The sequence below is a fragment of the Lichenostomus cassidix genome, chromosome 14 (assembly GCF_008360975.1).
Source record: "Lichenostomus cassidix isolate B80296 chromosome 14, HeHo_3.0, whole genome shotgun sequence".
NCBI lineage: Eukaryota > Metazoa > Chordata > Aves > Passeriformes > Meliphagidae > Lichenostomus > Lichenostomus cassidix.
Genome location: NC_139495.1, coordinates 13,796,514 through 13,821,679, shown reverse-complemented (window position 1 = coordinate 13,821,679; position 25,166 = coordinate 13,796,514). Strand labels below are relative to the sequence as shown.

The 25,166-nt window shown below is 49.3% G+C and overlaps 1 protein-coding gene across 2 annotated transcripts in view; it reads left to right on the top strand.

Moving 5' to 3' along the window:
- The window catches only part of ADCY9 (adenylate cyclase 9), an 81,270-nt gene extending 77,150 nt beyond the window's left edge, over nucleotides 1-4,120 (top strand). For both annotated transcript variants that reach the window (XM_085075052.1, XM_085075051.1), the window contains one exon: nucleotides 1,995-4,120. In XM_085075052.1, coding sequence (XP_084931178.1) covers nucleotides 1,995-3,183 — 1,189 coding nt within the window. In that variant the 3' untranslated portion in view covers nucleotides 3,184-4,120. The remainder of the gene's footprint in view (nucleotides 1-1,994) is intronic.
- The last annotated feature ends 21,046 nt before the right edge of the window (nucleotides 4,121-25,166 follow it).

The window sequence follows — 25,166 nt, the reverse complement described above, 5'->3', positions numbered from 1 at the left end:
AGACCTCCAAGATCAGGGAATTACAGAATATCCTGAATTGAAAGGGACCAACAGGGATCAACCAGTCCAGTCATTAACCCAGCCAAGGCCACAACTAAACCATGTCTTTGTCTTAGTCTCTGACTTGTCTTTCAGTGGAGGAAATAAAAAGGTTCATAACAGAGGTTCTGTTGAGAATAAGAGAGGAAGGAATGTCTTGGTACAGCAATTACAGGAACCTGATGATGGTGGGGACCTACTTTGAGCTGGGATATCTCCTCCTTTCATGGTCCCCTTGTGAAGAGGGGAATAAAATGAACATACCTTCACTTCTCCTGGGAGAAGTATATTTATGGTAAAAAACAAAAGAAGTAATTTCCAATGTAATATGTCTTATCTTTAATCTGAAATTCAACCTGCATACTCTGTATTGTAAATATTTCACTCACAGGAAACTTTTTTCCCCATAGGCTTTCTGTGAAAAAAGTGAATAGATACAAAGACTGTGGCACAGAGGAATGTTTTTGGAGATGGGGCACATTCATCTGTCTCACAGCTGTGCTGTGGTTTTGTTTCATCACAGCTTTCTGTCAATCAAGTGTTTGACAGTGAAACTCAGAAAAAGAAGATGTGCTTGTAATAAAGTTCAATTCTAAAATATTTCCGGAGTGGAAACCTGTCCCCCATGGACATGAAGCAAAAAAATGAACTGAGAAATGTTTTCACATGTTACAGGAACAAATTCAGCCTTCTCTTCTTGAGCTGTTGCTCCAGTTGCGCTTGGAGTTTTAATCCCTTCCTGCCTTCCCAGAGAAATGCAGGCAGGTGCTGAGTGTGGATTCCTTTCTGGCTCTCCAGGAGAAAGGTTGATGTGATGCTTTCCCTTTTCAAATCATCTCTTAACTTGAAAAACTTCAGCTCATGTCTGCTCATATCAAACCTTAAGCTTTGGCATAATTTTATCCCAAAAATGTGGTTGGATCCCTGCAGAAATGACTGCGTGCCAAGTTGTCTGGGTTTAGCCTTCACTTGTGGGATTGCATAGGTGGGGCCTTCTCAGATTCATTTTGTGTCTTTGCATCTCTCCGGAAAGTTGAGCTCAGGGAGTGCAGATGTCTCCTCGTTCAGGGTGGTTTGGCACTGGCAGATGCTCCATCAGCGCCTCATAATCTGCACAGGCAGGCGACAAACTGTCGAAAGGATCTGAAATACTGCTCCCAATCTATGGCAGACAGGAATTTTTGATTATTTTATGTAATCTTGGCACTTAGAGAAACTTTCTGTCTCCACCATGAAGAGCTTCAGTGGTTTTACCATAGAAAAGACGTCAGCACAGAGCTCCATGTTCTCCACTTCCATGCAGTAGAACCACAGGCTGGGCTGGGTGGGCAGGACCTTAAGGCTCATCCAGTTCCAACCCCTGCCATGGGGATTCTCCATGATGTGTCTTGTACAGGGTTATCTTCTTCCAAACCCTTCGTGTGTAGCATTAAAGGCAAATGGCAAAGGTTCCTGGTCCTTGATGAGAAGTCTAGGGAAAGGCACAGGAGTGTAAAGCAGGTGGTTCTGAATATTGGAGGTAATAAAAAATACAAAAGTAGATAAATTCCACAAAACTCACACACAGACTCTGCACAGACATTCAGTGCACTCAGATACCTAAAGAAACACAGAGGTAAATATTTACATGCAGTGCTTTTAGTAATGTACTTAGATATAACGATAACTGTTTCCTTGGTGAAGTCCTTAAAACAGGATTGGGCAATTTCTGTGCCACTGAACCCAATGATAAGGAAATAGTTGGTGGGTTTAAGGAAGTACTCGGTGAGTTTAAGAATTAAATTAATTCTTTGGCATTTTCTTAACAGCAGATGAAGTTCTCAATACATATTTTATAATTTAGTGTGTAACTGTGCCTCCCACACTTCCTTTTCCAGCAGAGGATTTCTAACTGTGGAGCAGGGATGTCGATGCCCTAACTTTAAATGCACCTGTGTGTTCTCCCCTTTGTGCAGCTCCAGAAAGAGCCCATGCAACAGCTCGATGCCAAGTGACACGAAGAGGCCGGCGGAGCTGATCGGTCAGGAGGTGATCCTGGTGTCCTTCCTGCTGCTCCTGCTGGTCTGGTTCCTGAACCGGGAGTTCGAGGTCAGTTACCGGCTGCACTACCACGGGGACGTGGAGGCTGATCTGCACCGCACCAAGATCCAGAGCATGAGGGATCAGGCTGACTGGCTACTGAGGAATATCATCCCATACCACGTAGCCGAGCAGCTGAAGGTGTCCCAGAGCTATTCCAAAAACCACGACAGCGGTGGGGTGATCTTTGCCAGCATCGTGAACTTCAGCGAGTTCTACGAGGAGAACTACGAGGGCGGCAAGGAGTGTTACAGAGTCCTGAATGAGCTGATTGGGGACTTTGATGAGCTGCTGAGCAAACCCCACTACAGCAGCATTGAGAAGATCAAAACCATCGGGGCCACCTACATGGCGGCGTCGGGGCTGAACACCTCGCAGTGCCAGGACAGCAGCCATCCCCACGGGCACCTGCAGACCCTTTTTGAATTTGCCAAAGAAATGATGCGGGTGGTGGATGACTTCAACAACAACATGCTGTGGTTTAATTTTAAACTCCGGATCGGCTTCAACCACGGCCCCCTCACAGCTGGGGTCATCGGCACCACCAAGCTGTTGTATGACATTTGGGGGGACACTGTGAACATCGCCAGCCGGATGGACACCACCGGCGTCGAGTGCCGCATACAGGTGAGTGAGGAGAGCTACCGCATCCTCAGCAAGATGGGGTATGACTTTGACTACAGGGGGACAGTCAATGTGAAGGGGAAGGGTCAGATGAAGACCTACCTTTACCCCAAATGCATGGACAACGGGATCGTGCCGCATCACCAGTTGTCCATATCTCCAGACATTCGGGTTCAAGTGGATGGCAGCATTGGGCGGTCTCCGACGGATGAGATTGCCAACCTGGTGCCTTCTGTACAGAATTCTGATAAGATAGCCCATGGCACAGATAACTCAGAAGCCAAGGACATCCTTCCTTCTGCCAAGAAGCTCCAGAAAGATGCGGCGAAGGCAGAGGAGAGGAGCAGGTTTGGCAAAGCCGCGGAGAAGGATGACTGTGAGGAAGCGGGGACTGAGGAGGTCGATGAACTGACAAAGCTAAATATCTCTAAGAGTGTATGATGAACTGTCAGAGTTGCATGAAGTGCTCTGTCCATAGAAACACACAGACTTTTGCAATTGGCAGTTTTCTTTTTCAAGAGAGACCTTCTCCACACCTGGGTTGTACGTTTGTGTTGATTTCGGCGCCTGGGGCTGTGTGGATCACGGCTCTTCAGGGCTTGTTTTCATCCATCTCTCTCCTCCATGCCCCAAATCACATCCCAAGCTCCCCAGCTCCCTGTGCAACCATCTTACAGCTGAGTAGAGGATATTAAGTGCCTTCAGATATACTCCATTGGACTCCCTGTCAAGGTACAGAGGCCCCAAGTGAAATCATAGCTTTGGGTATTTATCTAATTTTAAAGAAAAGAAAAGCTGTGGTTATATAATTTTTATTGTTGTTTCTCACAAAACACTTTTTTTGGCTAATGCAACTCCTTGGGTTTTTTATATCTCTCAGAACAATGTTTTACTGTTATCAGACCTTTTGTATGTAACACACAGACATGTGCATGTATCTACCATATGAGACTGCTATAAAGTGCCAGTAATGCACCACAAGAATGTCTGGGCGAGGGGTGACACGACTTTGGGTCGGGCTGGAGGGGGAGTTGTGCCGTGGCTCAGCCTTTAGTTAGGGCAGGAGGAACAGCTGCTGTCGTTCTGTTCTCCTTTCCTGATGCTTTCTGCAGCCTCCATGTGCCATCGTGTGCTTTGGATACACTTCTTTTCCTTATAGCCAATGAGTTACTGACACGTGGGAATGGAATGAGGGTTGGGACAGCGCCAGCTCTGGGAACTGATTTCCAGAAGCAGAGGAGAGACCACGGGAGTGCTGCAGTTCAGGGCTCCCAACTCCCTGCGCGGCTCAGTGGGTGAAGGTAGGTGACATCGGTGTCTCCGAGCTGATTGGAGAGAGAGAGAGACAAGCAAAATAAATGTTTTGGGAATGCCTTTATTTATTTATTTATTTATTTTATTCCTGTTTGGGTTTTTTAAATTTTATTTGGGAATTTCTGCGTGCGCAAGGGACTGGGAGAGATGAATTGTTCGTGCGTTTAACAGGAATGATAAGACAGTGTTTGAGCCTCTTTGAACTACCAACCACTGTGAGGATGTTACCTTTGGCAATATTTGTTTCCAAGCTGGTGACTCTTCGGAAGCCACCAAATGCAGTTGAGTATCCCAGGTTCCCTCTGGACTGAACCAATGGTGCTGCACAATATTTTTCAGGATTTTTCCCCTCACACACACACTGTGCTTTTGCAGCAGGGAAGAGAACAGCATGCTCCCTGCCTGCCACTGAAAGCAGGAATAGGAAAAAGAGTCCTTGTAGTGAGCTGAGAAGCACAATCATTTCCCAGTCCTGTGGATGACTCCATGCAGGTCCCTGGGAGCAGAGACCTGCAGGAGCTGCTGGCACAGAGGGAGCTGTGGGATTGGGGGGCTTAGGCTGTGCCAGTCTGCCCTCTGCATGCTTCCACCACCTCCCTCACTGGCATTTGATGTCCTGCTGTGGATCGTATCGACCATTCAACTATTCCACCTCAGCCAACTCCCTCTGACACCAAATAAAGTGAAAGGATATTTATGCCCAAAAGAAGTTGATCAGTCAGGGAAAGGCCATACTGCGCTGGCTGTGTGGTGGTGGGGGCTCTGGGTCTTTCCATCTGAACTTGAGTCAGAATATTCTACTGATTCTTCTTCTTGTCCCCATGTGATTTTTGGGGTATGAGTAATAAATACATCCATTGTGGAGTTCCTATTCAGCTGTTGGAGATCTGTCTCCTCTCCACGGTCAGCACAGGGCTTGAAGCTTTTGTCAGATGTGAGTCTGTGGGATTTCTGGATCTCAGTTAAACACGACTGTGCACACTGGTCCTGCAAAAGCTGCTGTTCATGCACATCAGTATTCCATTTGATGGGAAAGCTGTTCAGAATTCATCTTCCTCACTCAATCTGCCAGCACACAACAAACTAGGGGATCCTTACCCCCAAATCCCAATCCCCACAGATGCTGTTGCCTGTTTGGAGGCTGTTCCTGGTAAGCAGCAGTGTGAGGTGTTTGTGAGTGCACAGTTTTCCAGCAGCTTCCTTCTCCCTAGGTTACAACTCCCCCCTTCCCGTGGTGGGTTGCACTTCCAACTTTCAGGTAGTAATTCTGCAAATACCTCTTGCATCTGAAGAATGTATTCCTGAAACCATTTAAAGGGTTCTTGGTTCCGTTAAGGTGTCAGTATTCCCTTTCCTACAGTTGATGAGCTAACATGATCCAGAATTGTTTACATGCCTTCTAGTGTTATATTATTGTCTCAGAGTCATTCCATTTCTCCCTGTCACTTCTTTCTCCCAGTTTTATAGACCCTGCCCATCCTTGCTCTCCCCCTGCTCAGCTGTTTGCAAGGGCAGAGCTCAGTGGGGACACGCTGGCTCTTTGAGACGCTGCACAATAACCAAACCTCCACCAGCCCCAGCCCTGCACCCTGGGAGAGGTTGGCACCCTATGGTTAAACCCGAAAGGAAAAGGTGCTGGAATGGGACCCCAGACCCAAAGCACCTTCCTTTTCATTGTTCAAGCACTTCAGGATGCAAAATCCTTCTCCTCCAGCCTATAAAGTACACAAGGCTTCCGTGCTGCCGTGGTGTGGGGCTGCGGGAGTATCGTTGGGTTTATGGGAACAACCGAATACCAAACCCACCAAGGCCTCTCTTTGCTGGCCCTAAGCAAATAAAGGCACTGAGGATAAGAGCAGTGGTGGACTCTGAAATCGAGGGCTATTGTCTGCTCTGGGAGCTGCTGACGATGTTACTCTGCCTTAACTCTGGATTGAAAAAGGATCATTATGGGTAGTCAGTGATGCCCTGTTTGCTCACTGCCCTGACAGCAGCAAGGATCCCACAGCTGGGGCTGCAGGGCTGTTGGGGGTTAAATCTCCTAAATTGCTATGTAGTAACCAAATCAAGAAGTTCAGTTCTCAGTGGATAGTTTGGAGGGGGCGATCTTCCAGGCACAAGGAGCGAGGAGATACCTGTTTGTGTTGCAAACCAGTGTGAGCTGAACCTTCACACCTTCCCTTTTACGCCTTTGAAGATTTGTCCTGACACAGAAATTACTCCGGGGGCGTTTCTGGCAGCATTGTGTGGCTCTGCTGCAGAATTCCTGACACGTGTGTGCTGGTGGGAGGCCACGGGCAAAGTTCACTGCATTCACACCCCTGTGGTGTGTGTGCTCTTGGTGCCAGCAGTGCTGTCAGTGAACATGGCGGGGTTGGCTGGGTCCCCAGAGGTTTATTCCACGAGGACAATCCATGCGTGGCTGTGCTTCCGATCCTTAGGGTGGTTTAATGGCAGTGATTTAAAAACGGTCCAGAGAAGGAGGTTGGGGAGATCACTGAGTATTTGTGAGCCCCATGTTCCCTTCTGCCACTTGCAGCACCTGCTCAGCAGTGCAGAGTGACAAGGAGTGCACAGAGTATTGTTGGCAGTGAGGTCTCAATCTGCTGCTAACACACCAAAGTGCTTTTCCTCCCTGCTGCTCCTGTGAGAGATTTCTCATTGAGAACCAGGTAAATGGCATTCCCATTGATTAACTTCTGGTGTTAGGATTTTGAGAAGGATGGATTTGCCTGGTACTTCCCAGGCTTTGGGGCTATTTTCCTTTGCTGGAGATAACGTGAGTTCTGCGAGCAGGGTGGGACAATGCTATTACCTGGCTGTGGCTCCTGCTGTGTCCCAGGAGGGACAGAATGAGGGGAGGAAAGGATGAATTCCCCAAGGGCTTTACAAAAAAAAGTAAGTATTTGGATACTCTTCCTTTAGGGCTGAAACACAGAAAGGAGGTGCCCAGGGCAAAACTGAAGGGAGCTCCAAACCAAATCCTGCACCCATAGCAGCTTTAGCTAAAGAGGAGTTTATTCTGGAGTAAAAGGCCAAGTTTTTAGGGTTTCTGGCATTTTAAAATTGTTAACTCTGACCTGTTTCTAAAACTTTCATTCTAAATACAGCAAAAAGTGTTGCAAGGGAGCAGTTAAGTCACTTCATGTCACAACATCTCGAGTGGCTGAGGGTGCCTGAGGTTGGCTGTAATGCCTTTGGCTGTTTAACTGTGCACCTTGGCTTGTGGGGTTTCTGCCAAATTTAAAGACACTGTATTCTCCCTTCTTTCCTGCTGTGGTTTTGTTTGGATGGGACACACAGGTGGCTGTTGCCTCCGTGCTCCTCACCTTTGGGAATCTGTGTCTTCCTCATTGCACAGCAGTGCCTGAGCTGAGGGCACACCTCTGGGTGCTGCTGTCTCTGCTGGTGCCTCTCTTGCGTCCTGAGGAATGGGGAGAGTGTGTTTGCTTTGATGTCTTGGTCCATCTTGCCTGGTCACAGCTGCAGCTTCATCCTCTTGGTGGTGACAGAAGATAAAGAAGAGGCATGTCCCTGCAGTTAATTTAAGAATTAAATTTTAAAATGCAGTTGTTATTTATTGATGTGATTTTTCCAATTGCTGGCAATGCCACGGGGGTGGTTTGACTGTAAGTACAGAATGATTTGCATGTGGGAACAGCCGAAGTGGAGGTGCAGGGATGAGCCAGTGTCATGACACTGCCAGCTCAATGCCCAGGCAGCTGTGAAAAGCCAGTCAAAATCTCAGAGTAATGCTGAGACTTGACTGGCTGCTTGTGGAACATCAGTTTGGGCAGGAAAGTCATTTGCTCCAATGTTTTTCTCCTTTTGAGTTCTCTCTGCAGGCTGTAGCAGTCCTTGTTTTGTTTCCTGGTATAAAACTTGAATTGCTGTTTGCTGTTGCTGAGACTGAGCTGTGCAGGCAGTGGCAGTGGGATTCTGCAAAATCCTATTAAAAAGTTGGAATTCATAACCATTACACACCAATTCCTGCAGGCCCTGGAGGTGTTGGAGTGCTGCCATGGTCTGAAGGTGTTTCAGTTCAGAGTTGTGCATAGAACACAGTGTCATGGTTTGGCTCCATATGGTAACATGCTTCCAGGTCTGGAATCAGGGAGACAAGGAGAAGGGAATGTGGAATAAGCTGTTGGGTGGTTTCAAGGGCTGCTCTGTATGTCCAGGTGTGCTGTACAAGAAAGATGTCACAGGTGTGAAGCAGAGCCTCAGCTTCCCAAGCTGTCCTTGTTTTCTGGAGGCGACCAGAGAGCCTTAAAATGGGCTGATTTTATTAAAATCTGCATTAACACCACCCTCTGAACTCCGTCCAGAGAGTTTTATCGGTGAAAGTCAGACAACAGCAGCTTATTGACTTAGTCTTATTTAAAGAGTTCATTTAAAATCAAACATCAGGCTGAGCAGAGGTTGAAGGAGAAAATAAAATGGGTGGAGTGTGTCTTGTCTTAACAGCAATGCAGTTTGAGGGTGCCATGGGGAGGAGGTTTGAGGTGCTTTGCAGGCACTGGGTAAAGCTCTGGTAGGAAAAAAAATACAAATACTCTGTGTAAAATCTTATTCAAGTCTTCCTGATGTGAACTGAACTTCTGTCTCAGCCCTGATAAGGGGCTGGGCTGTCCAACACGTACAGAGCTGTTTGCTCCTTGCCTTCAGGAGTCAATATTGGCTTGGGAGACAGATTAGTTTGGACAAAACAGATTGGTGGGAGATACTTACTTTTTCTTTCCTGGTCCCTTATTGTAGCTGCTAAACATTTGCTGCCCTAACCCAGCTGCCCAGCCCAAGGCTGCAGGAGGCAGGTGCCCAACATCTTCCCACACACTGCTCCAGAGTCAGAGTTTGACATTCTTTTTAGGAGCTGTCCCATGATCCTGTCTGCATGCTGGAGATCAGTGTCTGAGGAAGCAGTCGTTGGTGTTTTACACTTCTGGAATGACCCTCAGGCAACTGTCAGCCTCTCCCGTCTCAGCCTTGGTGTCATTGTCTCCATTCCCTCCCTGTTTTCTGGCTCACTGCAACAATTTCACAGAATCCCTTGGGTTAGAAGGAACCTTAAAGCTCATCCTGTTCCACCCCCTGCCATGGGCAAGGGACACCTTCCACTAGCCCAGGTTGCTCCAAGCCCTGTTCAGCCTGGCCTTGGACACTTCCAGGGATCCAAAGGGGCAGCCACAGCTTCTCTGGGCACCCTGTGCCAGGGCCTCACCACCCTCACAGCCAGGAATTCCCTCCCAATATCCCATTCCACCCTGGCAGTGGGAAGCCATTCCCTGTGTCCTGTCCCTCCATCCCTTGTCCCAAGTCCCTCTCCAGCTCTCCTGGAGCCCCTTTAGGCACTGGAAGGAGCTCTGAGCTCTCCCTGGAGCGTCTCTTCTGCAGGTGAACACCCCCAGCTCTCCCAGCCTGGCTTCAGAGCAGAGGGGCTCCAGCCTTTGGAGCATCTCTGTGGCCTAATGGATTTTAATGTCCAGAAATTGCAGTGTTGAAGAACTGAGTTGAAGAACTGCAGAGAAGGTCATAGCTGGGAACAGTTAGTAAAATTTTAATTTCCCACTCTCATCAGTGATGCTCTGACCAATTTGTCATCCAGCTCATTGTTGGATATGTGGTGTAAGCCAGTGCCACCACTTGCATGTCACTGATTTGGTCTCAAATCTTCCTTCAGATGAATCAAAGCAACTTTCTCGAGTTTTTCCTTCTTTTCCTCCTTCAGTTACTCTTGTCTTCGCTTATTTCTACCTTAGTGTGTTGGCTCCATGTTATTTGGAATTGAACATGGTTTGTATTGATTTGAGCTGAGGTTTGACTCAGGGCAGGGAAGGACAGGCGTGTGCTCCATCTGCAGGTGTGCCCGGGGGGGAAATGCCTCTTCAGTGACTCTGACACTTTGCCTTTACCAGGTGAGCCCAGAGGTGTGTTCAGGGTTGGTTTCCAGTGTTGGCTGTACCACTCCAGCTTGTCCAAAGGAGGGTGTGGCAGCACTGCTGGCTTTCCTCTGTGCCACTGCCTCAGCCAGGGTTTGGTCACTGCACCAGGAGGTGTTCAGGAGCCCACAGTTACCAGAGTGACCCTCTCCCCAGTTTAATTGCTTCTAGTTTCAGAGTCCATGCTGAGATACAGCGATCTATAATATATGTGCTGAGACAGAGACCTGTTACATCCTACTGCGAGTACAGCTTTAAACTTCCAAAGTACTAAACTCTTTAAAGCCAAGAGCCTTAACAACTCCAACATCTGCTGAGACAAGAAACACAGTTCCGAGTTTGCGCTGAGTATTTGGGAATTTTTCCTGCTTGATGTTGGGTGTCTCTGGTTTGTGAGGAGGCAGCAACAGTATCCAAAGATGACAAGGATCTTGGCCACCCCCACCCAGTTCTCCAGGAACAGGTAAACAAGCCCCCCCCTTGTGCTCTCAGGAAAGTCATCTCACTCCCCAGTGCTGGCAGGGTAGCTTTAGGTGTTGTATTGCTTGGGAAAGTTCCTTCTTTCCATGAAACAGTATTCTTAACTTAGCATAAAATGTTGTCTTTGCTGATGGCAGGGGCTGGATTCCTCCTTTCCCACCTTCAGGGCCTTTCAGTCCCGGAGCACTGAGGGGAACAAGGCAGGGATGTAAATGCTGGGAAAGGTGGGTCAGTTGGGAAGGAGCTGGATGTGCCCCTGGAGCTGGCCCCAGTGGAGGAGCTGCCATGTAGGTCCTCCTACCTGCCATGTAGGTAGCAATGCCAGGGCAGCAGCAGCTCCAGCAGCTGAGATGTCCCCTAGGCTCTGGGGAGGTTTGCTCCTGGGCAGTGCCCTGCTGCCTGCTCCATGCAGCCAGTGGATAGACACTTGGTAAATGCAGCTTCCCTTCTGCCTGTGGTTTGCTTTTCTCATGGGAGCAAATTTCAGCTGGTTACTGAAAGCCTGCACTAGAAATTGGAGCACTGTGTCCAACCAGAACTGACTGGGGAGGGGGATGGGGATAAGGGTTGGGGTTGGGCTAGAGGTTGGGTCTGCACACCCTCTGTCCCCACAATGACACCTATACATCCCCCTGTATAAGCCATCACTGGCCATCGAGGGTGGTGATATCTCATTACAAACAGCCTGAGAGAGATTCTTTTTGGAGTGATCAGCTGAAACCAGGGTTGGCTTTGGTTTGCCGAGGGCAGGGAGTAGGCCTGGGAGCCAGCACAGACCCCCAAACACCCCCTGCTTCCTTGAGAAGCTGCCTCAGCACTGACCTAGGGCTTCAACACTTGCTGTCCTTGCACAAGCACGTATGGGGATGGATAGAAATATAGATGCATAGAAAGCATTAATTGAAAATGCCATTGAAATGTTATTGCATTATGAAAATTAATTGAGAACAGTTTCCAGTTAAAAATTTTTAAAACGCATATTAAGTGTTTTGAAGTGTCCTGGTTAGCTGGACATGATTTTTTCCTGGTATCTCTGGTTCCTTTCCCTCCTGCCTAGCACAGCCTGTGTTCCCCACCTTCTCCCTCCCTTGCAGAAGGAGAGAATGGCTCTGTTTACACCCACTGCTGGGGCAGCCTCGCCAGGGCTCTGCGGGGGGATGTGGCTTCCTCGCAGCAGCCTCACTGTAAATACTTTGCCAATGCTTTGTGGACAAATCCGAGATGGACTAAAGTTGTATCTGTGAAATATTAAGCTCTGTGTGTATATAGATCCAATGCGTATTATCTGCAGCTCTGTAATCAATTGTATATTAAACTGTTCCACTGTATGGCCGGTCATTTCATGCTCTCTTAGATGTAGAAAAGCTGAGAAGTAATTCACAATACACTATGTCAACTCCAAATCGGTTTGCTTTCGTATTTTTGCTCCAGCCCTGCTTCAGCTGCAGCCCTTGGCGCATGATCTGGAAGAAGAATAGTTTGGAATAGGTTTTTCAGCCATTTGTTTTGGATCCGGCATTTGACAATGTTTCTCTGATAATTGTGAAGCCACCAACTTAATTTTTGATTAAGTGCATATTTAGGAGGCATCTTAAACACGGAAGGAATTTGTCCCATAGACCCGCTGCGCTTTGATGTGTTGGTTGGCAGTGAATGACCTTCATGTTCCCAGTGCTGGGTGAGAAGATGACTCCTTCCTCATTTTTCCTCATTTTAATCCACCTCTGGAGTGTTGGGAAGGGGCTGTGCAGCTGCCACTGGCAGCACCTCTGCAACCACCTTAGGTCACTGCCGGCTGTGGCAGAGCTTTTCCCCATGGGGAGCTTGTTTTGGCCAAAACTGGGGATGAACTTTGAATAGTTATTTTTCTCTTTGGCAGAGAGCTTTGATGGTTTGCTCTGGAATTCCAGTGCCTTATTCAGATCCCCTTAATCTGCTTGGAAAGGGAAGTGAGGCAGTTATTCTGGAGTGAGCATTCACAGAGCAAGGACTGGCTGAGCGGGAGTGGCTGGGCAAGAAGAGGAGCCTTGATGCTTCCAGTAGCGGAATCTGGCCCAAAGAGCAAACCCCGTGTCTGTCTGTCCTGTCCTGTGGCCCCCCCATCTCCTTCAGGGTTTTTTGTCAGCATCCCAGTGTGTGTTCTTCAGGTTTCACGGGGCATGAAACCTCTAATGGAGCCCTCAGCCCTTATCAAGTCAGGGTTTGTTCTGGAAGATGTTAAGGTTTCCTCTGGATCCTGCTGCCTGTCCATGACCATTGACCCACCACCGTGTCCTGCAGTACCAAGTCCTTCTCACCAGGCAGCCACAGCATCTGTGTGTGTCCAGCCACACCTCCCAGCTCCCCTTTCCCAGCTTTCCCTCAGCTGCGGGAGACCAAGAGCTGCTTGAATCAAAGAGAAATGGGGTTCAGTTTCTCTGGGTCCTGGCTGATTCTTTTCCTCCATATTTTGAACATTTGTTTTTTTCCCAGACCAGGTAAGTATCAGAGCACACAGCACCAGTGGTTGCCCCAGGCTCCTTGGTGCCAGCCCAGTGTTTAATGCTAGTAGGAGTGTGTAGGCCTTGCTGGGGTGTTCCCAGGTGTTTGCCTTCTGCTGTAGGTGAAAACTCTTCCAATATTGTCCAGTTGGGTTCCGATTGTGGATCATGGTGATTGTCAACTGCCAAGGGATATTTTTTAATAAATCTGACCAAGGTATTTCAAATGAATCCAGTCTTCCTGTTTTCAGTTTGTCTTGTCCACGGTAAAGTTTCTTTTCTCTCTGTGCTTTGGTTTGTGGTCAGGACATGTTGTACACCGATGTTGGGTGTATTAAAAGACCCACCCTGTGTGTGGTTAGTTTATGTGGGGACATCTTGTTGTGTAACAAGAAAAGCCCAAAGATCTCAGGGAACTGTTTCACAGCAGTTCCTGAAAGGCTGGGCTATGTTTGTCCATAGGCAGCCTTGGGGTGACACAGTGTGCTCAGCCCAGCTGGCCAATGGGAGACAACAGGGCCATCCCAGAGGCAGTTCCACTGCTCTTGTTTGCACGTGCCAGGGATGCAGCACCTCAGCCATGCTGCAGCAATCTCTGTGGGAGCCACTGTCTTCTTCCTCCTCTGTGCTCCAGGATTGTCCTGGGAGCTGGGAAGGTGAGTGGTACCTGACCCCAGGGGTTATTGTTGGTCCCGGGTTCTGCATTGCCTGGCTGTGCCACTCTTGGGGTCTCTACTTCGGAGGAACAACCATCATCTCAGGGGTAATGGAGCGATGCTGCAGCACCTGGAGCCATCTACCTATGTGTGACCCATGGGTGGCTGGAAACTGCTCAGCTTGTGCCTTCCTTGCTTAACCAGAGGTGATATTTCAGCTTTCCTGTGGAGGTGAGAGCTTGCAGGTGACCTCTGGCCTGGGCTTGGCCACGCAGAGACCCCCCAGCTCCAACACTGTGGGAGGTGGGCGTGGAGCACATCTGCCAGCTCCTGCCCTGGTTCCCCTGGGGTACCCTTGGGAGCTCCTTGGGAATCCCCAATCCCAGCTGTTCTCCTGGTTTCCCGGGGCTGCTACAGCTCTGTCAGGGTCACAGCCCTGGACCTCATCTCTGCCCAGGGGATGCCCATCTGCCTCTCTCTGCTGTGCCATTGCTGAGACTTCATCAAAGGACCCTGCCCTGGTCCTTCTTCAGGGGCAGCCCATGGAGGGGGTGCTCTCATGTGGTTCCCCACACCAGCCACCAACTTTCCTTTTCACCACTCAAAGAGCTTTTCCTCCATCTCTTGGTCAAATCTTTCTTTGGAGCAATGATTTTCCCCCCGCTCTCTCTGGTTCCGTGATATTTCAGTCCAGCAAAGCCCACTGGCAGTTTGTATTAATGACTGTGGCCACTGCAGTGCCATCAGGGGCATCGTGTTGTGGCTGTGCCAGGGGGACCTGCAGGACTGTGCTCAGCCTGCCACAGCAGCTTTGGGTCTCATTTGTTAATCACTACTTTGCTCTTGGTGACTAAACTTCTGTTGCTTTGTGGTGTTGAGCAGCAATTCTGATTTCCCAGCCTTGCCGAGTTTATGGGAATTTAAGAGCTAGATGCAAATGAGCTTCATGTACCCATCTGTCCTGCATATGCTTTGTACTCGACACTTGAAGACAAGTGACCATGTCAGGCTTGGCACGAGGTGCCTGTGAGTGGGAACCTTTGGGAAGAGCTTAGCTTTGCCTCCACAGGGACCAGGTTAGTGCCAGAGGCACATTGGAGGTAAAACGTTCTATTTCAAAGGCTGTGTCAAGGCTAGGAGGTGAGAAATGATTGTGTAGGATGTGGGAGAGTGGCATGATCTTAGGAATGATTTGCTAAAAGCAAAAAACCAACATGGAAACAATTGAAAAAAACTCCAATCCCTGTCCGTTTGCAGCCCAAGATCCTGGACTGGCATCCCATGGTGGCACACGATACATTCTGCAGTGTGGAAACTGCACTGGGTGCCATGAGCAACCACAGGAAGTGCTTCTGTCCTTACTTAATGTTATTGATAAACAGCAGAAAAGAAAAAGCTTTTACTTTCAGGTTGGTTTGCAAACCCATGTATCTGCTGGGTAAGGGACAATGCAAATGCCAGGCTTAAGCCAGAGCCCCCTGAGGGTTTTGGGGCTGTGACAGGGTCCAAGCAGAAATCCTTAGCTCTTTTATACAACAGCATCATGTTGGAGCTGCCTCCATCAGTGGACACGTGGGGTGACCCATCTGGGTGACCCGTCAGTACCCACATGGGGTACTGCTGTGTGCACCTCGCTCACCTCATGGCATGGAAAAAGCAGTGACGTTATGTTAGTTTCTGCTTTTTTGGGCATGTGTTTGGAATGAAGCTGAAGCAGAACATTAAATTTTCCAGGCCTGAGAGGGAGAAAGGACCCAGGATGAGCAGCCCTGGGAATGGGTGTCCTGCCTCCAGAGCAGTGGTGAGTCTGTGTGTCCAGGCAGAGGAGAACAGGGAGCGCAGTGCATAGCAAAGCTCTGACGGAGGATCTCCTTCCCTCCTCTTGCTCTTGCCAGCTCACATCAAGCCAAAGACACCTTGTTCCTGCAGGGGCTTGGATAACACCCCGGCCTGGGCACCCCTCTGCCTTCCACCCTCTGCTTCCAGCCTCCTGGTCCGAGGCCAACATCCCTATCATGTTACCAGCCCCATTCCCTTCCAGCACCGGCAGTCGTGAAGTTTGAGAGAGAGGATGATGGAAACTGTGGAGCTGGAGCTCTAGGTAATTGTAAATATGAGCAAACTGGAGATGTGGCTGCAGGGCAAGCGTTGCTTATGTGTGCTGTGGTGTGACCAAACTGGGCAGTGGGAGAGAAAGCACAAGTTTGCAGCAGGTTGGTGGTTTGGGATGTTTTTTGTGTGGGTTTTATGTGGGTTTTTTGGAGGAGCTCAGGGATGTGCCCAGTAAGCCCAGGCCCCCAGGGCACTGCAGTTTGATGGCATTGCAAGTGATGTGCAAACTTGTATTAGTAGCGTTTTTGATAATGTTGTCTGTGTGCCAGCCACACTGAATTTCTCCTCTTGGAAAAAAGAGGGAAAGATTTGACTTTTTTTTCTAATCTATGGAAAATACAAGGGGAAAGTGCCCCCCTGATGGTGGCTCCTGCCTGCAGAGCTGCTGTTGCAGAGTGCCTACCCAGCATCCAGCACTGATTCACACCACAGGAGCCACAGCTGCACCCATGGGTGCCACTGTGATCCAGCTGGGCATGAACAGCTCTGTTGGGGACAGGTGCTGCTGTTTTGGCTCCTTGTCTCCCAGGAGCTCCACAAAACTCTGCCTGGTGAACACATCCCGTCACTGATGAGAAGGGTCACAGGGAGCCTGTGGAGAAGGGAACATCCATGGCAGGAGAGGAGCTGGTGTCATACTGGCATGGTACCTTGAGCCAGAGGTCCCCTGAAATGGTTTTTAACCCTGGAGGGACCCAATTTGCTGGAGGCGGGGTCCTGTATAGGCTGTCACAGCTGTGCGGTTGCTGAGTGTGCCCAGGGTCATTAGGAAAGGGGGGTGGGACATGACAGGCTGAGCCTTCAGCTGAGGTCCCACAGCATGTGTCACACTCTGCTTCCAGGCCATGTCCCCAGATTCCTCCTTCCCTGCTGGCCCCTATTCTGGGCATTATGTCTGTTCTCCTTCTTCCTGGATGAGTTTTGGGGTGTTCATGGGCTACCTGCACATGGGAGAATGTGGTTTCTTGCTTTTATAACTGCTGCATAAAGAAATAAATGCCATAGGGCCCCTCGCTGCCAATGGTGCTTCCCAAAGACTGAAGATGCCAGGAGAGACCCCATAAAGCAACGGGACTATGACAAGTGGAAACCTGCAGCTCTCCCCTTTGTCCCTGCCAGCAGCCAGGGCCAGGGTGGCCTTGGGGACAAGGGGGCAGGAGGGTCTGGCAAGGGCGCAGGGCCCAGCATGTCCTGGCCTTTATCTCCCCCTAGTGCCACCTGTTCGGCTCCTTTGCTCCGGTGCTGCTCCATGCACTGAGTCCAGCAGTGCCACTCACAGCAGCCCTGGGGCTTGTGGAGACCAACTCTGGGACAGCCACATCCCAGAGCAGCACAGAGGATGTGGGCCACTGGGCAGGGCACAAGGCACAGCCATGGGGCAGGACCCTGTCAGCATCAGAACAGTGACCTGAGTAACCCAAAATTCTGGTCAAGTAAATGACAGGAAGAGCCACAGCATCCAATGGCAGCAAGGAGGTGTTCTGCATCCTGGGAACTGCAGTGGTGATGGGGAAGAGAGGAGATGATGGAGAGTGCGATGATGAATTCGCCTTTGCTTGGCCTGAAGGCACCCAAAAGGTGACATTTCCTAGGCTGAAATGAGGTTGTTTTGGTGGCAGGGTCACCTGGGCATAGTGACCTGGGCAGGCCCGAGGTGAAGGACCCATCATAGCTGTGACAATCCCCAGGGCAGGGGATAGGCTCACCCCGTCTGCAAGGCCATGGGGATGTACGACTCAGGGAACCTGACCCCACTGAAGCTGGGGATCACCTTTGGTCACAAGGACCTTGCTCAGTCCTGGGCTGTTGTCTCTGAGGCTTGTGTGCACTGAGTTGTGTCCAGCCTCAGCAGGAGCCAGGGTATAGCGCACAACCCATGGGGCTCTGCTCTGCAGGCTTGTCCTCTGTTCACTCTGAGCTTCCCATCTCCCATGGTTTGAGCAGGGCTAAAGGGGCAAGAGGCTCTTTCTCAAAGTCTGGATCACCCCTCAGCCCAGCACAGTAAGGAGTGGGAGAGAAATGGTTTAAAATACAACGTTTGGCACCACGAAAGGGCTCTGTACGGCTTTGGGTGGGGTCACAGGGATCTCCCCACGTGTTTGGCTCCCCAGGGAGTCACTTCACACCCTGCTGCAGGTGATGTGCTGAACTCTGCCTCGGGTGACCTGACGCCACTGGGTACTCCACATTTTGGGGTTGTCCCCAAACTGGGGTTGGAACTTTTACTGATTTAGGGCGTTTCTGTTGCCCTCCAAGTTTTTGGATGTGTTTTAGTCCTTCTGCAGGGACCAAGTCCTGCATGAGGTGATGGGGACAGGAGGCACGCTGTGGGGCACAGACCTGCAGTGTATAGGACCATACAGGTCCGGGTGTGGGGTTGTGTCTGCAGTGCCATATGGGGCAGGGTGTGGGGCTGTGCAGTGTGAGGCCACGCTCTGTGGAGAATGTGAGGTGCACAGGCAGCCTCTACTTTAGGAGGGGCATAAGCCATGGTGGACCCACATCACTGCATCCCCAACAGAAGGACCTGCCCAAGCTGGGGGTCACACGACAGCTGTGGAAGTGCCTGGCCATAAAACACCCATCTCCTGCAACATCCCCCAGGCTCCTGCGCTCCTCCGGTCCTGGTACCAATCCCAGGGCTCTTCCCAGCAGGAATCAGCCCACTGAAGGAGTTTGCTGCACTCTTCTGGCTTTAGACACGTTTCGAATCGGAGGATTCCTTTTTCAAACGGCACAGGGGGGACTCGTGCACGCACAGGGTTAATTGCAACGAAAGCCCGTTGGGTTTTAGCAGCCCCCCCGCGCCGGTCGGCCCCGCTGGCAGCCCTGTGCCCGGGTATTTATAGCACCGTGAACTTTGAGCGTGTCCAGCGAGCGGGCAGAACCCGCTGGGGACGTGGGGACGGTCCCGGCAGAGCTGGAGGCTGTCAGGGGTCCTGGCCCAGGGCTTCAGCAAAGCAACCCAGACCATCCCCCGGCACATCCCGGCCCCCTGCGCCGCACACACCGCGTGGCCAGGCAGCTCTGGGGCACCCAGTGAGCCCCGGCTGTGGGACCCCTGTGAACACACCTGGCTGGCCGAGGACGCAGTGCTGAGCCTCCTTCAGCCGCAGCAGCATCAGAGCAGCATTCTCCTAAGCTTGATGTTCGTGGTTTCGGTAGCAGCTGAATGCAGGCATCTTCCCTTTTCCACGACAAACTGGCAGAAGCTCCCACCTCTTCACCATGTCCCGGGGCAAATTCCTTCTCATCAGCCAGGCAGTTCACCATGTCCTGGAGAGAAGGAACATCATGTGTGGCTCTCTTGCTCTCAAATTAGGCAGAGGAAAGAGCAAGTATGGGTGGTAGGGGATGGGAAGCCTGTGTGTTTAAAGCCTAGAAAAAAAACTAAAACAAAAGGGGAAAAAAAAAGGATTTACTTATCTTTTAGCAGGTGACAGTCTGCTGAAGAGGCTGTGCAGAAAGCCAACCTTATCCTGGGCTCACTCCACAGCATGGCCAGCAGGCAAAGGGGGGATTCAGGTGAGATCCCACCAGCAGAGCTGCCTCCAGTTCTGGGGCACAAGCATCAGAAGGACATGGAGCTGCTGAAATGAGTTCGGAGGAGGCCACAGAGATGCTCCAAGGGCTGGAGCCCCTCTGCTCTGGAGCCAGGTTGGGAGAGCTGGGGGTGTTCACCTGGAGAAGGCCAGGCTCCAGAGAGACCTCAGAGCTCCTTCCAGTGCCTAAAGGGGCTCCAGGAGAGCTGTAGAGGGACTTGGGACAAGGGTCTCAAGGAACAGGACAAGGGGGAATGGCTTCCCAGAGGGAAGGTTAGATGGGATATTGGGAAGGAATTCCTGGCTGTGAGGGTGGAGAGGCCCTGGCTCAGTGTGCTCAGAGAAGCTGTGGCTGCCCCTGGATCCCTGGAAGTGTCCAAGGTCAGGTTGGACAGGACTTGGAGCAGCCTGCATTAGTGGAAGGTGTCCCTGCCCGTGGCAGGGGGTGGAACAAGATGAGTTTTTAAGGTCCTTTCCAATACAAACTATTCTATAAAAAGGCTATGAAAGCCCCCAGGAGCTGCAGTGTAAGACCCCAGCCCTACTGGTCAGTGCTTTTCCAGCGTTTCAAGTCTGGGAGTTGGTTGGGACATTATTTTTAGGAATTACTGAGACTGAAGCAGAGAGGAGAACAGGAAACCCTGGTCTGGCATGCCTCCACCCATGGTGGGATTCTGCTGGGACTGCTCCATGTGCTGAGATCCCCTTGACTCAAAATTGATATGTGGCTTTGCACAGAAGGACTAGGAGATGGGGAGATGGGCATCAAGGATAATTAAAGAAAAGGAGTAGCTTCCACCCAAGAAAAAAATAAATAGGCTGGGATGCTTCATCCAGGGCAGGAAATGATAAGGGAATAAGACAGAAAGTGGGCAAAGTGAAGTTTTCCCCAGGTCAGAGAAATCTGAGTGGATCTTCATCAGGAAAGTGGGAGATCTCTGATTCTATGAGATGAATGGCTGACACAAAGATTATTGCCAGTGGCTGAGTGTAGGACTTGAAGACCTGGTTACTGGAAACACACTAAGACCATGGGGTTTTTTGCCCTCAAAAACAACTGAAATGTTTTGACCAAAATTCACTATCTTTCCTATGTTTTCACTGCGATTCTGCCCTCAGAAGAGAGCATTTCATCCACTGTGGGTACTGTGTGACAACACTGTAAGTAAAAGAAAATTGGGTCCTGTAAAGGGCATTGTCTTGAAATCTTGATCATGGAGGACCAGCCTCATTTATAATTACAAATACACACAGTGTAAGTACAATTTCACATCCCAGACAGCTCTGAGGGCAAGTGCTTAAGATTGCCCCTTTTTTCCTGAAAGTGCTGGCAATTTACTTGTGGAAAAACTTATTTTATACCCTTAGGAGAATATAAGGATGTTGACGTTGCCATCCAAGTGGTTTTTAGGTCCTGCCACCCCAGGAATGGTCACAGAGCTTTGCATCAGCAGGCAAAGGAACAAGCACTGAAATATCAGGGAAGGAAGGGGAGGAATGGTTTCAGTCTTACAGATTCCTGCATAAAATAGAGGCTAAAGCACATCTTCAAAATGATTGAGTGAGGACACTGCTCATTACATAAGGTTGTTGGGGGAAAAAATAGGCTGATTTACATTTTTATAGGAAATAAAAGGAGGTTTGTGGGTGACATAGCACCTTCCACTGAGAATGTCAGCATGAGATAAGTGGGCTTCAAAGGGAAGAGTAACCATTTTCCCACAGGGACAGAGTCCATCCCAGAGAGCTGAGTCTGGGAGAAAAGCGCTTCCTGAAGGAAATTTTTGTTGCCGTAACAAACACGTTTATTTAGTGCAATTCACATTGACTGCAAGGCTGCTACTTCTCATTTCTGCTGGTTCCTCTGAATTTTGGTGAAGCTTTGGGTAGCAGGAAAACCAAACAGCCTCTGTTTTGTGAATGGGGTGTTTTCAGGGCAGGAATTTCAGGGTAGGAGGAAAGCTTGATGTGCTTTTTAAGAGTGGGGTATTTTTTCAAGGTTGGAGTGTAGTGATACTTTAATTTCATTCTCAACTAGCTGCCCGGTGGGGTTTTGCCCTGGTTTCAGGTTGGTGGCCCTCTGAGATTTGCTGTGCCATCCTTCAGTCCACGGCTGTCTGGCAGAACAATTCCGGTTGCTCAAAAGCACCAATTAGCATAAATGAAAGAGTGGGTGAAATGTTCATTATATTGCCTACTGTCATGTTTGTGTACCAGATTTTGTTACCATCTGTCATTTCTGTTTTCTTGTTGTTGCCAAAAGTTGTCATTCTGAATGGAGGGTGGAGATATGTCTTCAAAAGCCAACACGAGATAATTTTAGGTACTTTAGGGCTCGTGTGTTCCGTGCTGGGTGTCAGTGGCCCTCACGTACATCAGGCCCACGTGTCTTTGGTAAAATCTAGGCAGTGGTTTAGTTAAAGGAGTTTTTTAAATTGTTGTGGTCATGCAAATGCACAAGGTTGTCAGCTCTTGTCATTTAAAAAGAGTATCTGGTCCTTGCAATTGCAAAGAAGAGCTTGAAGATAAAATATATTTTCCTTAATCTTAAAAAAAAATACAGAATACAGAGAAGGGTGTACGTAGGGACATCGCTGTGTTAAAACACAAGCACTTGGCCAGAGATCTGACCAAGGGAAGCAACAGGTCCACTATAATGGACCGCAGCATCCCCTGATTATTTCTAGTGATGTAAATATCCCAGGGACTAAAGCTGGAGAAATTCAACCTTGAAATCAGCTGCAGCTCTCTTGCAGCAACAGTGGCTGCATACTGCGACAGCATGTGAGGGGAGCAGTGCCTGCACCAAGGCTTGCAGCCATTCAAGCAAAATCAGCTCGTTTTCAACTGTACGGTTTTAATTCAGAGACTAGGAGGAAAGGCTCAGCCTGTGAGCAGGGAGTTGGGAGGTGAAGCCACGTGGATTTCTTGCCTTGCCCAAGTGCTTTGAGATCATCCATTCTGAAAGCTCAGTGCCCTGTGCCAGCTGGGGAGGGAGAGGGCTCAGGGTACCTGGATCATCCTCCTTCCTTTGGGCTGGAGCACCAGGCTGCTGCTGTGAGCTCTTAAACCCCCCTGGCAGTGCCAGAGACACGCTGGCACCTCGTGGCTTCCCATGTCAGCCCACAGCAGCTCTGCTATCCCCAGAGCTGCTGGGTTTTAATCTGGCCTGGGTTACAGGGCTCAATGTTCACCTGAAATGCAGTGACTTGCAGCTTCCAAAAATACAGAAAAGATGATTTAATGACTTCAACTGGACTTAAACTCCAGGAAAACACAAAGCCAGACAGTTTGGGGATGGGGTCTTTTTGTCATTTTGGGTGCAGCCAATGATGCAAAGTCATAACCAAAGCCATGATGTCCCAGTGTTCTGGTGGGAACTCACACTGGTGTGGGAGTGCAGAGGGTCACTGCTTGCTCTAGGAGAGGTGGAAAAGGAGGAGATGGAGCTGTCTTTGCTCTGGATGCAGCAGAGATCATTCTGAACATCTCTGATTGAAGGCTGGGGGGAGACCAGGACCATGTGATGACTGCAGTGGTTACTGGGTACTTCTTTGAAGATGTCTCAGGTATCTGTATTATGTGTTATCTTCTGTTTTATGCACCTTCCAGTGCCTAAAGGAGCTCCAAGAGAGATGGAGAGGGACCTGGGACAAGGGCCTGGCATGACAGGACAAGGGGGAATGGTTTCCCTCTGCCAGAGAGCAGGGATAGATGGGATATTGGGAAGAAATCCTTCCCTGTGAGGGTGTGGAGGCCCTGGCACAGGTTGCTTGGAGAAGCTGTGGCTGCCCCTGGATCCCTGGACGTGTCCAAGGCCAGGTTGGATGGGGCTTGGAGCATCCTGGGATAGTGGAAGGTGTCCCTGGCCATGGGAGGGGGTGAGACAAGATGAGTTTTAAAGTTACTTCCAAACCAAATCAGTCTGTGGTTCTAGGAAAATCCTGTATTTTATCAAGTCTTTGGATACTTTCATAATGCAGATTTGAGGTAACAGCTCTGTCATGTTTTAACACTTCAATAATGTAAAATGTCTTTCCTAGCTGAAATTCTCCCATATTTGCTCTCTCCCAGAGGGTAATTCTACAAGCACACGAGCAAATTCTACCCGAGCATTTCAGGATGCTGCAAACATCACTGACAGCCGTTGTGAAAAAGTTGGGTCTGGGTTTATTTCACAAGTGTGAAATAAATTTCAGAGCTCTCATATTCAAACCAGCCCAGTAAATTGCCCTAAATCAGCACCAAGTCTCATCTTGTGTGGATGACAGAGGAACCTGGAATTCATCTGAGAAGCCTTTGGGCAAGCAGGAAGATGTAGGCTTGGGCCATGGGGAGTGGAGCTGACCTGGCAGAGAGGCCAAATGGGCTGATTTAATAGGTGTGACCATACAGTGGATGTGGAGGAGCTGGGGGATTGAGATGAGGTTCAGCAGTTTGCCAGGCTCTGCTCCAAGATGCCAGTGATGGGACCTCCAGACTGGGCGATTCAGAGCTGATCTGGCTCCACTTTCCTGGTAAGAACAAGGCTGGGATAAGCTGATGTGGGGTGAAAGAAAAGTGGCAAAAAAGTTAATTTCTCATCTTAACACCTAACGTGCTGTTGGCTTAAGACAGGAAGACAAGCGACCTTGGATGATCTAAGACCAAAGCACAGAGCATATCAACAGGCAAGCCGCGAAACTCCACATCACAGGAATTAAGCATCATGCCCAAGGTGAGCAGCTTGGGATGCAAAATTAATCCTGATATAATTAGAGACAGCGTTGCAACAGCAAAATCATGGAGTCACAAGGCAGAGGGTGAGATGCCACCAAGACTTTGGAGTGTGTCAAATCTTGCAGGAATGGGACAGGAATGTAACAGAAATCATCTGCCTCAGGCTTCAAAGGATAGAGCAATATCCTGAGTGAGCTGGGGAAGGTTTCTCTGTCCACCCAATGAGGTGTTTGGCCTTGAGGAACTTCAGGCAAGAGTGTTATATCCAGTAAAGGACACAACCCCCAAACAAATTAAAATGCACCTGGACTGATGTGCAGGTACGTTAAAAAAGCTTCCTGACCTTTACAGGAATTGTTTTATTCCCTGGAGCATGACATTTTATTACTCTCACCTTCTACATAATTTATTGTAGAAAAATATTATTTTGGCTATAAAATTATTTGCCTTCATTTAAGCTCTGCAATAGTATTTAGCTTTCTGATCCTTTTTGAAACTAATTTCCCCAGGCAAATTATATCCTGTGCCAAGAGATTCCTTCAGCTTTAAATTTCCCTGCCATTAATGTCACAGAATGGGACACCACAGCTGGGAGGGTGATCATTTCTTTGATAACCTTGAAAGCAACAGAGTAGAGCACCTCATTGGAGTCATTCTCTCACAGGTTTTCCAGTGGAAATGATCCCAGTTTTTCCTGTGCTGATTATCACCACCACCACAGTCACTTTGCTGCCCTGCTCTGATCCCCTTGATCTGAACAGCTTGCCCAGAGAAGCTGTGGCTGTCCCTTCCCTGGGAGTGTTCAAGGCCACGCTGAATGGGGCTTGGAGCAACCTGGAATAGTGGAAATGTCCCTGCCCATGTTAGAGGGGTACAACAAGATAGTCTTCAAAGTCCCTTCCAAACCAGTCTGTCATTCCATCTTTCTATGAGCTAGAAGCCATAATGACAATAATTAGTTCTACTTTCACCTGAGCCCATTATTTAGGTACTCGTGCAAATCTACAGCGAGAGGTGATTAATGCTGAAAAAAGGTTTTCAAGCTAAAGCCCTTATGTTGTGTTTGGGAGAAACTCTGGACTGAGTCACCGGGAAAGGTTTGGGTTTGGCTCTGTGCTGGGCACCCAGGAGGTGCCAGGTGTGATTCAGGCAGCCGAAACAGGTGATAGGATGGATGCAAGA